Raw genomic sequence first — 13,349 nt, 5'->3', positions numbered from 1 at the left:
GGCGCTCGAGTCTCTGCCCCGCACGCCGGGGAGAGGGGAGAGCGAGCGCGCTCCTCCTCCCGCGCCTTCCGCCCCCTTTCTCCCCCTCTCTCCTCTGCTCGCTCTCCCTTCTCTCCCTCCTTCTCTTCCTTCTTTGCGTGTTCCCCTTTTCTCTCTCCTCGTCCATTCGTTTGTAAATTCTGTTCTCCCCCCTCCATCGCTCTTCTACTCTCCCCCTCCCCTCCCCACTGTCACACTCTCTCTGCCCCCCTCTGTCTTCTCATTTGCCTGCTCATCTCCAAACGTGGCTCCGCGGCTCCCGGAGGAGCCCAGCGCCCGGATCCCGCGCGTCCGGAGCCCCTGGAGTCCGGCCCGCGGCGGCCCGAGCCTGGCCAGCGGCGGCGGCGGGAGCGGCGGGAGCCGAGGGAGCGGCAGCCCGGACCGCGGGCACCGCGGGAGCCCCAGTGGCAGCGGCCGTCGCCGAGATGTCCCGGCGAAAGCAGAGCAAACCTCGGCAGATCAAACGTAAGTTTGCACGCTGGGCCGGCAGTTGCTGGGATTATTTCTGGGGAGGGGGGCGCGCGGGGCGGGAAAGGGAGGGGGGCTCGGGGAAATCCGCTCCCCGTGCCCCGGATTTGTCAAACTTTGCCTGAGCAGCGGAGGGGACAACTAGTCAGGCACAGACAGACAGACGCCCCGAGCGCCGGGCGAGAAAGACGCCGCGACCGACAGCCTACTCTGGCTCGCCCGAGTCTTCGCGCTCCAGGCTTTCTTTTTAATCCCGAACCCCCGCGCCCAGTGAGTCGCGCTGGCGCTATCGTCCAGCCTGCCGGGGCAGCCCCGCTCATTTAGGAGACTCAGCTTAGGGTGGTGGTTGTCATTGTTGTTGCAACTGGCGTCGTGCTACTCTCGGGGACCACACTTTCAGCAAGCAGGGTGAGAACTTAGTTCTCCGAAAAGCTGGTTGGACCTCGGGGCGCGGGAGGCACCGTCCCTGGGCGGTGGAAAATCAGTGTCAGGGTCCGGGTCCAGGGCGGTGCCCGAGCCACGCCAGACCCGAAGCGAAACAAAAAGTAGGTGTAAAAGTTTGCGCCTCTGCAGTCGGGCGGCCGTCCGCCTCCGCCCCGAGGGCGCGGGGCTGACGGCGGCCGGGGCTGGGCCGGGGGCGCCGGGCCCCGTCCCGTTCGCGTGGCCGGGACGCTCAGCCGAGCGGGGATTCGCTTTACCTCCCTCCCCGGAGGCGCGCGGAGTCCTCGCTGGGAGGGGCCGCCCGTCACTTCCCAGCGCGGAAGCTGTGAGTTCAAGGCAGCCGGTGCGCCGCGGAGAGCGTGACCCGGAGCCCCCCAGCGCCCGAGGGTCGGGGTGGCGCTTAGAGGACGCCGCGGGGTCCGAGGTACCTGCCTGAAACACACACTGGCAGAACTCAACTCGGTCAACTTTTCTTGTCTTGGGGAAAATTCCTCCAATGGTGTTTTGTCGCCCTGCGACACTTCTTCAACGCTTTGGCCGAAAACGAGACACAGCCTTATTAGTTTATTTGTATTTTTATTTTTTCGCTAGGGTTGTGGTGTGTCCATTTCTTCGTGCTGTTAAAAGTCCGGCAACTAGTTTCAAACTGACTGTAGTGTAATTTTGGGGTAAGGCTTTAATAGTATCCCCTCCCCCTTAATTATTAACCACACTCACCCCACCCCCAGAGGTTGAAAATTGTGTTTGGTGTAGTTTAAAAATAAATCCTACCAATCAATTTATTCAGCGTGAAATGGGGTCCAGGTTGCAAGCAGTTTGCTACAGTTAAGTATTTCGATCTATATATACATGTACAAACCTTGCCTTTCAGACTTGACTGTCGCTTTTATTCGGTGGATTTCTTCTCTTATACTTCAGTTCCTTTTTTATGCAACTTGGGTTAAAGCAGGGGCTGAACTGAACTTTTAGCTCAAAGCAGTTTTAATCAAGTAGAGATACCGTTCTTGAAGACTTTCACTTTTTCAGAGTGATTATCCATGGTTTTAACTAATTGCCTTTTACTTTTTAGTACTAAAGTTATCGGGTCCCTCTGTATAAATGTTGCATTTTATAGTATAAAACTGTGCATATTATAAGATATGATTATAAACATTAAACGTAAATGCTTTTTAGTTCATGGCTGTCGTCTAGATTGTTAATAAATAATTAATATTAATTGATTGTATGGCACAAAGACCATCTGATTCTACTTGGGAATACTTTGTTATCTTCTCAATTAGCTACATTAAATTTTTTTTTTCTATCCTTCTATGTCCACCTCATATAACTGAAGATTAAAGCGTTGGAACTAATTGCTGATGCTACACTTGTGTTATAGGTCATAAAACATTTTAGTGGCTTATTTGAATGCTGTGATTTATTAACTATCAAAAATACTTGAAAGTTCTCTCATTTGAAAGTGAACAAATATTATATTTATATATTTGTTCACAGTGATCATTGCCTACTGATATATGCAAACATATGTATTATTAATATACATGCATTTTAGACTTTCATTGGATTCAATTTGGGGTCACAGTGATAATCTATGCAAATGTGGACATGCTTCTCCCCTTGGACTGTTAAGAAGAATGAAAAATTAAAGTCTTTGAATTGTTATATTAGAACAGCGCTATCTAGTAGCTGGAATTTTTTTGTGGGGGGGAGTGGAATAGTTAAATATGGTTTGACCAGCTGTAAAGTCATTTTGGTTGCAACCTATCGACATCTGTCTCCTTTTGCCTGTCCAGGCATAAGAGGCAGTTTTGCAGATGAAGAAGTTTGTCTTGATACTCAAAGTCATTAGTATGGTAGATCTCTTCCTCCAGTTTTAGTAGGATATGCCAAGTGTAGCATTATTATTATTATTATTATTATTACAAAGAACACTGTTGCTTTTGATATTGTGGGTCAATGATAAGTTTGGGGAAAAAAATCAGAAAGAAATGTTTTTTGAAACAATAACGTTCCATGCAACTAATGAAACTGTGTGTTAAACTTGGAAGCATCCAGAATTTGAAAATAAAGCTTTGGCACTGCTGATAAAGCATACCCAATTTAGAGCAACTATGACAAGCAAAAGTCAGCTTATACCAGAAACTCTGAAGACAGTCAATTTAAAGGACAAAAAGGTTGTTGGGCACAGTTTTTTTTTTTTTTCTTTTACTGCGTACAGTTCTCTGCTATCTAAAATTGTGATTTATGCAGTATTTTAATATTTTGCTTATTCTTTCCCCTTGGGTGCTCTCCGGGCAGCGATAAAAAGGCGACGCTGAAAGAGCACCATTAATTTGCTATGATGACTGGCCAGATAAGAGGAGATAATGGGAAAGATAAGCGGAGAAGATATACCATCAGAAACCCGATTATTACCATTAAAATTCCAGCCCAGCAATCTGCAGAAGCCTGATAATTCCTTCTCCGTTTCCACCACTTTGGATGATAAGGCAAAAAATAGTCACTCAGTGCTCCTTGATTAGACTGCCTGGATTTCCTGATAATACAGTGATAAATTATGTATTTTGCCCCCATGTTTTGTCCCAAAATTCAGATTTTTTTTTTTTCCTATTTCAAGACTATATTTTCTGCCCTCCCCTCAGACGCTTTCTCTCCTGAGCTATTATTGTAATCCTGGTTTGATAAAAAGCCCTGATAGGACGGGAGGTGTTTGGTGTGGGAGCCATATCATGCTATCAGCCCATCTCCTCACACAGCTGCTTGCTGTTGTTGTTTTTAGCCTTATCACCTCCTGCCAATATGCCAATAAATTGCCCAGATTGTTCTCCATTCTGGGGCTGCACTGCAAAATTTATGACAGAAATGATGATTTTTTTTTTCTTTTACCAATGCATCTCTTTATGATTATTAAACGTGTTGTGTGTGCAGTTTTACTGTTATTTTCTTCTTCGAGCTGTTGTCTCTAGTCATGTGTTTACTGCCCTGTGTGTCCTCAACTTCAGTCACACTTAAGTGTATCGGCCGTGGGTTCAGGAAAAGATTTTTTTTTTTTTTTTTTTTTTTGGCAAAGGCTACCTTTTTAATGCAACTTGGGTTAAAGCAGGGGCTGTGGAGGTTGGAAAGGGAGGGAAGAACTCAAATATTTTATTTTCATAGAAGATGAAGAAAAGGCACTCTTGTTTATACCCCTGAAGCACAGTTTTCATAAAACTTCTACATTGCTTGACGTTTTCAAACATGTAGGACATAACTGTGCTGTGTAGATCATGTGCCAAGTAATTTGTGGTGAAGGCAAAAGAGTGGCTGAATTAAGAGGCAGAATTTTTTTTTTTTTTGAAAAGTGAAGTGAATATTGGGAATTAATACACACTTTGACAGTAAAATGGTCCGTGCGAAGAATAATCTTGTTAGCAGTTCCATAGAGGGGCTTTTGCAGAAGTTGGAATCTGTTCATATTAAATAAATTACCTTTTTGTTATTGGAGATGATCTAATAATTTCAGGCCTTACAAGTCCCTACCTTGCACATTGGCATTTTAATGGTTTATGCCTTTTTTTTTTTTTTAGAGTAGGTAGTATTCCGTGTCATATTTATAAAATGATTATTGTCTTAAAATGAGAATGTTGCATATTAAATTTGTTATTTGATATTTGCCAGTTTGAAAATCTGTAACTGGATCATCTTCACAACCTTAAAATTACGTTGTGCAAGGAAGTGGCTATGGTTATTTTTCATTGTTTTAGTATAGAGTTTTTTTTTTTTTTTTAACTTTAGAGTTACCTGTGTTAGTGTCCAATACATAATTTTGGGGTTCATTATCTGCTGTATTCTTCTTCCTATTATTTTTAAAAAGGCGTCTTGCAATGCTACGTTCATTTGAAATACACTGAACACTCATACTCAGTTGGGATGTTTTGCTTTTCACCTGCCAAATATTAAGACAGGATTTTTGCTTTGAAACAAATCACTCATTTCTTGTGAATTTTAAGGATAATTAAATATAACATTAGAAAACAAGCCCTTCCCTTGGTTTGTGGTATGTCTCATGTTAGGGATTTTTATTTTCTCCATCTTTGGCTGAGTAACATTTCGGAATACCTGTTTTTACCCTGGCCATGAAGAGAAGAAAAATGTATACTGTGTAATACTTGTTTTATTGATAAAATAGATTGGTACTCTTATTTGAAAGGTAACAAAAATAATTTCTTCATTTACAAATTTGAAATATATCACTGCACAGAATTTTTCTGAAAAAAATGTAAGACTATTTAGGAGGATTTTTTAAACAGGCAAATTTTAAGATGGCTAATGTACTAATCCTGCTTTTTTTTAGGTGTTAAAGAAAATATAAGGAAGTTTACCTCTAAAAGATCATTAATCATGAAGACACTTTTTTTTTTAAGTTCAGTGGAGTCAACAATGCAAACATAAATGCAGTAGCATTTTTATCTGTAGTTCTGTGAAAGAGTTTTTAAAACTTGGTGATATGACTTGGAATTAAAAGAGTAGCTCTTATATTTTCCACTTCTGGTAACTTTCTTAAGTAGCTTATTGGCAAAACTATGGGCTAAGAAAAACTTAATAGGTTTAATATATATCACAATATTTTTTAGACAGACAACTTTGAATTTTTCTATTAATTATAATTAGAGACCTTGATGGTAATATAATCGTTATCGGCTCAGTTACAAGGAATGTAGCATCTCTTTGAATCTCATGAGAGTGTTCATTGTAGACATCATAAGGTTACCAGTAATTGTAATTAAAATTTAAATACAGATGTAGAAAATATGATGTGACTTGTGTCAATAATTATTTAAGTTGATGCTATTAAATTGTGAAAGAAAACAATGCAAGCAGATGATTTGCCTCTGATTTCTACATTTTGCTAATTTAAAATTTTATTCTGTATTTAAGAGTTAAGAATTTATACCTTGATTTGTTTTGGGTTAATGGCGGGCATAAATAAAGATATTCTTGATTTTAGCAATTGTCTCGCCTATATCTGTGTTTATGTTTTGCCTATGTATAGTAGTGTAAATTAAGTTTAACTTTGTGCTACTGTTAAGGTAACTCACTTCTGGTCAGGAGCTGTTCAAAGCTTCTCATCTGTGTTATTTCTGCTGTTTGACCACTATTTTAGGACTAATGAGCTCTTCCATCACATGACAAAAACAAAGAAATGACACACTAATTAGCCCGTTTTTTTTTTTTTTTTTTTTTTTTTTTTTTTTATAAAGATTTTATTTATTTATTTGACAGAGAGAGATCACAAGTAGGCAGAGAGGCAGGCAGAGAGAGAGGAGGAAGCAGGCTCCCTGCTGAGCAGAGAGCCCGATGCGGGACTCGATCCCAGGACCCTGAGATCATGACCTGAGCCAAAGGCAGCGGCTTAACCCACTGAGCCACCCAGGCGCCCTAATTAGCCCGTTTTGCTATTCGTTATTATCACTGGAAAAAGTTTTGAGAGAGTAAGATGAAGGTAGTATTTTGCTAAAATGGGCTACTTGGGACTGGATGTATGGATTTCTAGTCTGGATATTTTTGCCCTCTCACACAGCTCAGGCAAATCAAAAGTGGACCTGTCATTTGCATTTTAATCACTTCCCCACTTTTCAATATGTAACTTTTGCTGAAAAGGCATTTTAAATAAATAAACTGATTTTACTCATTCTGCAGTCTCTATTTTTACATTTCAAGAAAACACCTTCCCAAATGAACTTTCCTTCAAAATAGTGCAGTGTATATTCGAGTTTTAAGAAGCATGATACCATTTGGAAGAAGTTTTTTGATTTCTGCCTAAATTGCATGAAGTATCTAAAATCAGGTGTACCTGGGAATAAAATATACTTTCAGGAATACTTTTTTAATACAATCTTTTTTCACTTAAACGTGAAAGTGTCTATGGTAATTTTGGAGTCCTTGTCCTCCACATGATGTTCCCTTGGAGTTTTTGTTACTTTCCTAGTTGCAAAAGGCTAGCAGGACATTTCAGACCACCGCAGGTATTTTTGAAACCCTGTCTAATTCAACAGCTGCCACTGGGTAAAATTATCAGTTCTTTCCCTCACCAAATGAATAACAGCAAAAGTCCGTTACTTCAGTCATCCGAGAATGTGTTTCCACCAGAGATAAAAGGGTAAGTATGTATTATCTTTCAATAAGGTTACATTTTTAAAAAGCTGAAATGCAATTAAATTAATAAGCTCAGACATGACAATATTTGGCATTCTAGAAAGAACTAGCTCTTTAAAGGTATTAGCATAAAGATAGCACATTTGTTTATTATGCTTCCAAATCAGCTCTTAGTATCTCTGCCACAGGTAACAATTGACTTTTCAGGCTTCAAGTTAATAGCCTTGTCTCTTGCTTGTAGGGATCAATATTAGTATTAATTAATCACCATTATCGGCACTAGGATCTGGTTCTATTTGTTGTTACATCAGCAAAATATCAATATAGAAAGTGGACTCTCTGATCGTCATGGCAACTTCATCTCTTGGGTCAAAGAAAGTTTATCTTATCTGTGCATAGAGAGTGGCAAACTGTTTAGGGATCTAGTTTGAACTCTAAGAACATTGATTTAGTTTTTGTTTGCGAATAGAGGCTGAATTCCAATCACAAGGGATAGGTAAGATTTAAATATTAATGCCGAGAGGCTTGTCTGAGAGGGTGTCATACCATTACTGTCAGACTGTCTATTTGAGATGACAAAAAGGTAGAGAAGAATTGTCTAGTTAGGATTATTTAAAGCCTCCGTAATTTGTGCTTTGACAAATGCTTCTAAAAATGAATATATGATAATTACTAGGTCAGTTGGTTTTGGTCAAGATTTCAGATGTTGAAATAAGAGCCTGTTATTTTTTTCTCTTCTGTCTCTTCTTTCTGGTCCATTACTACAGTATCCACTAGTTTAAAAAAGTACTTTTGAGGAGCAGTTTTGCCTTGTGGGGTAACCAGTCCCCTGTCTGAAAGCAAGAGTTTTGCTATGGATTTTTCAGGTCCAAGAAAGAAATTCATCTGGGAATATTTTAATATTAAATATTCATTGTTAATAAGGGAAATCCTAAAGCAGTAAGCTGAAAAGATAGATGTCTTTAAAGAACGTTTGGAGAGATATTGAAAGATTGTAAGTTGCTAAAGTCAGGAAACAAAATACAGGCTATTTTGTTGATATTCTTAAGATACAGTGATCACTGAAAATGAGCATTTTTCCCCTAAATCAGATCTCTGGAAATTCATCTCATTTTTCTTAAAACTATGATAAGGAACAAAACTAGATTTAGAAATACTACCTGAAATACTCTAAAATAGGGCCTAAATAAACTTTTAGGCACTAAATAAACAAATATGTTTTTTCATAGGGAAACCGTATATGTCTCTCATGGTTTTAAAGGCTTTAAAAATGAATGTCGAGTGCATGGTGCCCTATAATTCCTTATTCATTCCAGGCATTATCCCTGTAATAGCCAGAATTCAACTCTTTGTATAGTCTGTAAGGCAGTGCTAATTATCAGTTAATATTTGTGGTAATACCCCCACAGATGTAAAACAAGGAGCACTAGTATAATATTTAATATTAAATAGAACATTTCATCTGGGCATCTGCTCTTGACTGCTTCGTTTTATGTATTTGCAAAAGTGCTCCTCTTTGAACTGGTTGTTGAATGGTGTTAGTCTGATCATTTCTTGTACATGATTTGGTTACAGTAATGTCAGATTTATTATAAGCAACTATTATGAGGGTATATATGATATAATAGTTATATATAGGCTATCACAAATATATGTACTTTTAATAACCTACCCGAAAGTTAGAGGACCTAGCTTTTGTATAGGCTATTAAAAAACCGTTTTAAAATTTTTGTTTAAATTTGAAAATATATCTAAAAATTATCTTTAGGTGAGCATTTAATTGAAGATATGTTTAATGTTATTTTTCGGTTGATTTCCTCCTTAGAAATTCTTTTGAAAATACAGGTTATTCTAATCTACATTTAGAGAACTTTGGCAAGCATCTCTTATTGAGACAATAAAAGAGAATTTTCAACCAGTTGACATCTATCTAATATTGCCTATGAAAAATTTCTTATAAGTGTGAGTCACTTGGCATAGATTTTTCAACCATAATCTCTCAGATTGTCTTACTGAGTAGAAGATTTGCAAACTGTTTAACCAACTGAAGAATTAATTACAAAATTTACGGTTAGGTAGGCAAATATTTGTCCTTTGTTGACAATTATCCTAGAACTTTTAACTTTTAATTTTCTTGTTATACGTCCTTTGCAATATAGAGTGAGGGTGGTATACCCTTTAAGAAAGACTTGAATTTGCTTTACTCTGGTATATGCTGAAGTTGTTGCGAGCCTCTAATAAATTGGGGGTTAGAAGATCAAAACTAGTGAATTGACAAGTCTTCAAGGCCGGCTGAGGGCCCGATTCCTCTAAGTTTATGCAAAAAATAGCTAAATACCAGAAACTATTTAGCATTTTTTAATATAATGAAAATAACAATAATAAATAATAATTAAATACACTCAATGTTGTCCATTTCCCTCGTGTTTTTACTACATTTCGATTACCTCATTTTGGAAGAATAGCTTGAAAGGTTTTCAGACAACTCAGTTACAGGATCAGATTATTCATAATTCAGTGATAAAATTTTGTGTCACAGATTAATTTTAATATATTTGGTATTCAATAAATTTTTTAATGCGCTTTTTTATTTCCTACAATAGCTATGCAAAAGGAAAATTCTTTTTATATAGCAAGTAGAAGCTTGTTTAGTTCCCATATCTAGTGCCTCCAAAATGTAAAATGCCATATACTGGTAAGCCTTCTTGCTTACTATGTGTGCTGAGAAGTTCAAAGGCATTTGCTTTTTTAATAAACCTCCGTGAATTCAGTGGGAATCTTTGGGAATGATGTATTTATCATTATGCACAAATTATTTTCATGGGGTGTATTCTCAACCATGTCAAAATATATCACTGTAATACTTTGTGGGTTTTGTAGCCCATGTTTATATGATTAAGGTATGTATTTATGTGGATAAATTCTGTGGATAAATTTTATGCTGCTTTAAAAAGCCTTCTAAAATTTAGTTAAGTGGAGATTTTGAGAGACGGATGGCCTATTGATCACATTGCCTGTTAATGAAAATCTTATATTTATTATGGAAGTTTTTGGATTTGGGGAAAAATCTGAAAATGTAATTGCTCCTGAAAGAATAAAGACGACAGAGTTAAAACAAAAAGACACCTATACTAGCATAGATTACTTATATTTGCAATATATCTGTATAATTTGCTGTTCTCAGTTCTGTGCAAAAATTATGTAACAGATATTTACTTATAATTTTAAAATTTCTGATTCATCATTTACGTCACCCTCATTTCTTTCGCTAACTATGTTATGTATGGGAATATATTCTGTAGCATGTCCTTAGAGCACTGGGCCAGCTCACGTGGATTGGGCAACAGTACTGAAGGTTTTAATTTTTTTTTTTTTTTCCTTTGAGACTCTGGTCAATACAAACAGATAAAAAGGCTTTTAATTTTCTGGGTTATTTTTATTTGGGATCAAACTGTCTGAATTTGCATTGTGCACATTTATCAATTAGGTCTTCTTTCTCTTCTTGAAGTGGTATCCTGAAATGCTCCTTTTGATAGCCTTTCTGCCTCCATTGTCCTAAAAATGACCACAATTTCCAGTGACATTTGACTTGTACCTAAGGACTCTTGCATATTTTGGATACATGGGGCCTCCCACAGCCAAGAACACACTCAGTGTCCAGGGGAGACAGACCAAGATGGGGCATTTGTAAATCCAAAATATGCAAGAGTTCATTTGCAAATATATTAGGTAGCAGCTAAAAATATCACCCCACTTCTTAACAGTGTGCATCTTGGACAAACAGGCGCATATTTTGTCATCAAGTTGCTTAAGCTTCTGAAGTCAGGGCTACAACTGGGTCAGATGATAAGATGAGCACAACAGAGAAACGAAGAGCGCGTCTGATAAAACCTGATTGATTGATGTCTGGCTTCCCCACCATCACAGGCAGTTGACAGTTAGTTTGGGATCAGATGATTTGGCTTTTGCGATAGAAGATGGGGCCTGGTAGGCAAGCCTGAAGGACAAAAAGGTCGGTTTCTGTGTAGTGTCAAGTAATGCCGAGCTCCCACAAGGTGGGACATTATTAATATTTCATTCTTTCTTTTTTAGGTCCAGGCCCTAACATTTGATAGTAACTTAAAGGCATGAAGATTCAGTCTACAAACAGAAATGTGTGACTACCTTCCTGTTTTATTTAATTTAATGTTCTTCTATTATTTATGTCATCAAGGGCAAGAGTTTATATTTATTTAATAATTATGTCATATTTTATATGCTGGTTTGCAATATATAATGACTTTTGCCTATTTTATGTTAATATAATCTTATAAGCTAAACTGTTATAAAAAATAATCAACTGGCTAAGCTTAATATTTTATAAGTAATGTTTATGGAGGAACATAGAAACGTTTCCTGAGGGGAAAATTACAATGTAAATTAATATACAGTTATCATGTCCAAGTGCTTTGGTATTATAGATTATGAGAAGCTTAGGTGAAAAAATATTCTAGGACACAGTTTAGACATGTCAGAGTTTGAGAAACATTGGCTGGCACACTGGGGGAACTTTATGTTTTATAAGGTCCATGGTAAGTGCCTGATTGTGCTATAATTTGCTGAACTCTAACCTTGCTGGTGAAGGGATTATTAGGATATGTCTATGTGTTGTAATCACGGATAGCCCCAAATTCTTAATGCATATTAAAATCGCCTTAAAAATATATGCTAACTAGTTTATATGCTAGCACAGAAGAAAATTATAGATCAATTTGAGTTAGAGCATAATTAATAATTAGGATAAATATTCTTAGATGAAAGAAGGAAGGAAAGAAAGGAAAGGAAAGAAGAAAAAAAAAACAGAAACAGAAAAGAAGGAAGGAAATTAGAGTAGGCAGTTTTAGAGTAAAATGTTTTCCAGTATTGGCCGTGAAAATTAGTACAACTGTTATAGTACAGCAATTTGGACAGCTTGGATTTGAATTTAACTTTAGGACAGTTTTGATACTCTCCAGAAATCCTTTAGGATGGGGCACCTGGGTGGCTCAGTGGTTTAAGCCTCTGCCTTCAGCTCAGGTCATGATCTCAGGGTCCTGGGATCGAGCCCCACATCGGGCTCTCTGCTCGGCGGGGAGCCTGCTTCCTCCTCTCTCTCTGCCTGCCTCTCTGCCTACTTGTGATCTCTCTCTATCAAATAAATAAATAAAAATCTTTAAAAAAAAATCCTTTAGGATGGATCACTTTTCTCTGAGTTTGAAGGGTCATTCTCCAAAGGACAGTTGGGTCTTGGCTAATACTGTAGGCTTAATATCAGCACGATGAATTCTGCAAGGTGTTGTATTGCTGATAGTGTAAGTGGAAGACCGTATGAGGCACTTGCGCCCAAACCTGGAGTGGTACTCACAGTAAGTGACTAGGGCAGGGGGGCTGATGGCCATGTCAGCTGTCATTGGTAATACTTCCTAGAAAGGTGCTGTAAGACAATGACATGGTCTTTTCTACATACGTTCATATGGAGTGAATAGGTATCTATCTATCTATCTATCTATCATCTATCTATCTATCTACCTATCTCTGTTACCTTCTACCTGACCGAGGCACACTGAAGACTTACAGAAGGATGTTTCAGGGAGAAGCAGCACACCTGCAGTGACCCTGTTCTGATGGGCACATCACTGGTAGGCCCAGCAGTACTATTTACTGGTGGGAACTAATAATGGTCAACACTTACTACATCAGGGAAAAGAGAACACAAGTGGATTTTTCTTACATAATTGCTATGTAATTCTCTGATACATTTTTGGAATTATTCAGTTCAATAACCTTTCATTTTAAGGTGGTGTAACAGTTGTCCAATGCAACTTGCTTTGATATTATGCAGGGTTTTTTTTCTCCCTGAGTATCCATGAAAAGCTCTTGAAAGTTTATGAACTCACTTTTTTACACACAGACCCCCACACATGCACATGCAATATCATAGTTTACCTAAAATTCCTTCTCAACACTTTTATTCCTTCAGTATTTTTGTTTCTTTCTGTTATTCCATGTGGCTTTGAATTGCACACTTCCTTTTGCCTTGGTGTAAGCGGCATTTGAGAACTATCTAATTATACATTGAGGAAAATTGGAGTTGACAAATGAAAAAAAAAATGTCGGGTCATAAAAATAATTAATATCAGCAGTCCTTAGAAATGGAAAGTAACAATCAGCTGTTTGGGCAGCTTGACTGCAGTTTCTTGATTAGTCCCATAGCTTCAGGAATCTCACTTAAGGAAGAGTGGGAGTTT

The 13,349-nt window shown here is 38.1% G+C and overlaps 1 protein-coding gene across 2 annotated transcripts in view; it reads left to right on the top strand.

The window, feature by feature from the left end:
- The first annotated feature begins 364 nt into the window (after positions 1–364).
- The window catches only part of ZFPM2 (zinc finger protein, FOG family member 2), a 460,096-nt gene continuing 447,111 nt past the window's right edge, over positions 365–13,349 (top strand). For both annotated transcript variants that reach the window (XM_059165805.1, XM_059165804.1), the window contains exon 1: positions 365–504. In XM_059165805.1, the coding sequence (XP_059021788.1) occupies positions 465–504 (40 nt within the window). In that variant the 5' untranslated portion in view covers positions 365–464. The remainder of the gene's footprint in view (positions 505–13,349) is intronic.

This window comes from Mustela lutreola, chromosome 3 (assembly GCF_030435805.1).
Source record: "Mustela lutreola isolate mMusLut2 chromosome 3, mMusLut2.pri, whole genome shotgun sequence".
Classification (NCBI taxonomy): Eukaryota; Metazoa; Chordata; class Mammalia; order Carnivora; family Mustelidae; genus Mustela; species Mustela lutreola.
Note: the sequence above shows the minus strand (reverse complement) of the source record. Positions and strands in the feature narration are given on the sequence as shown.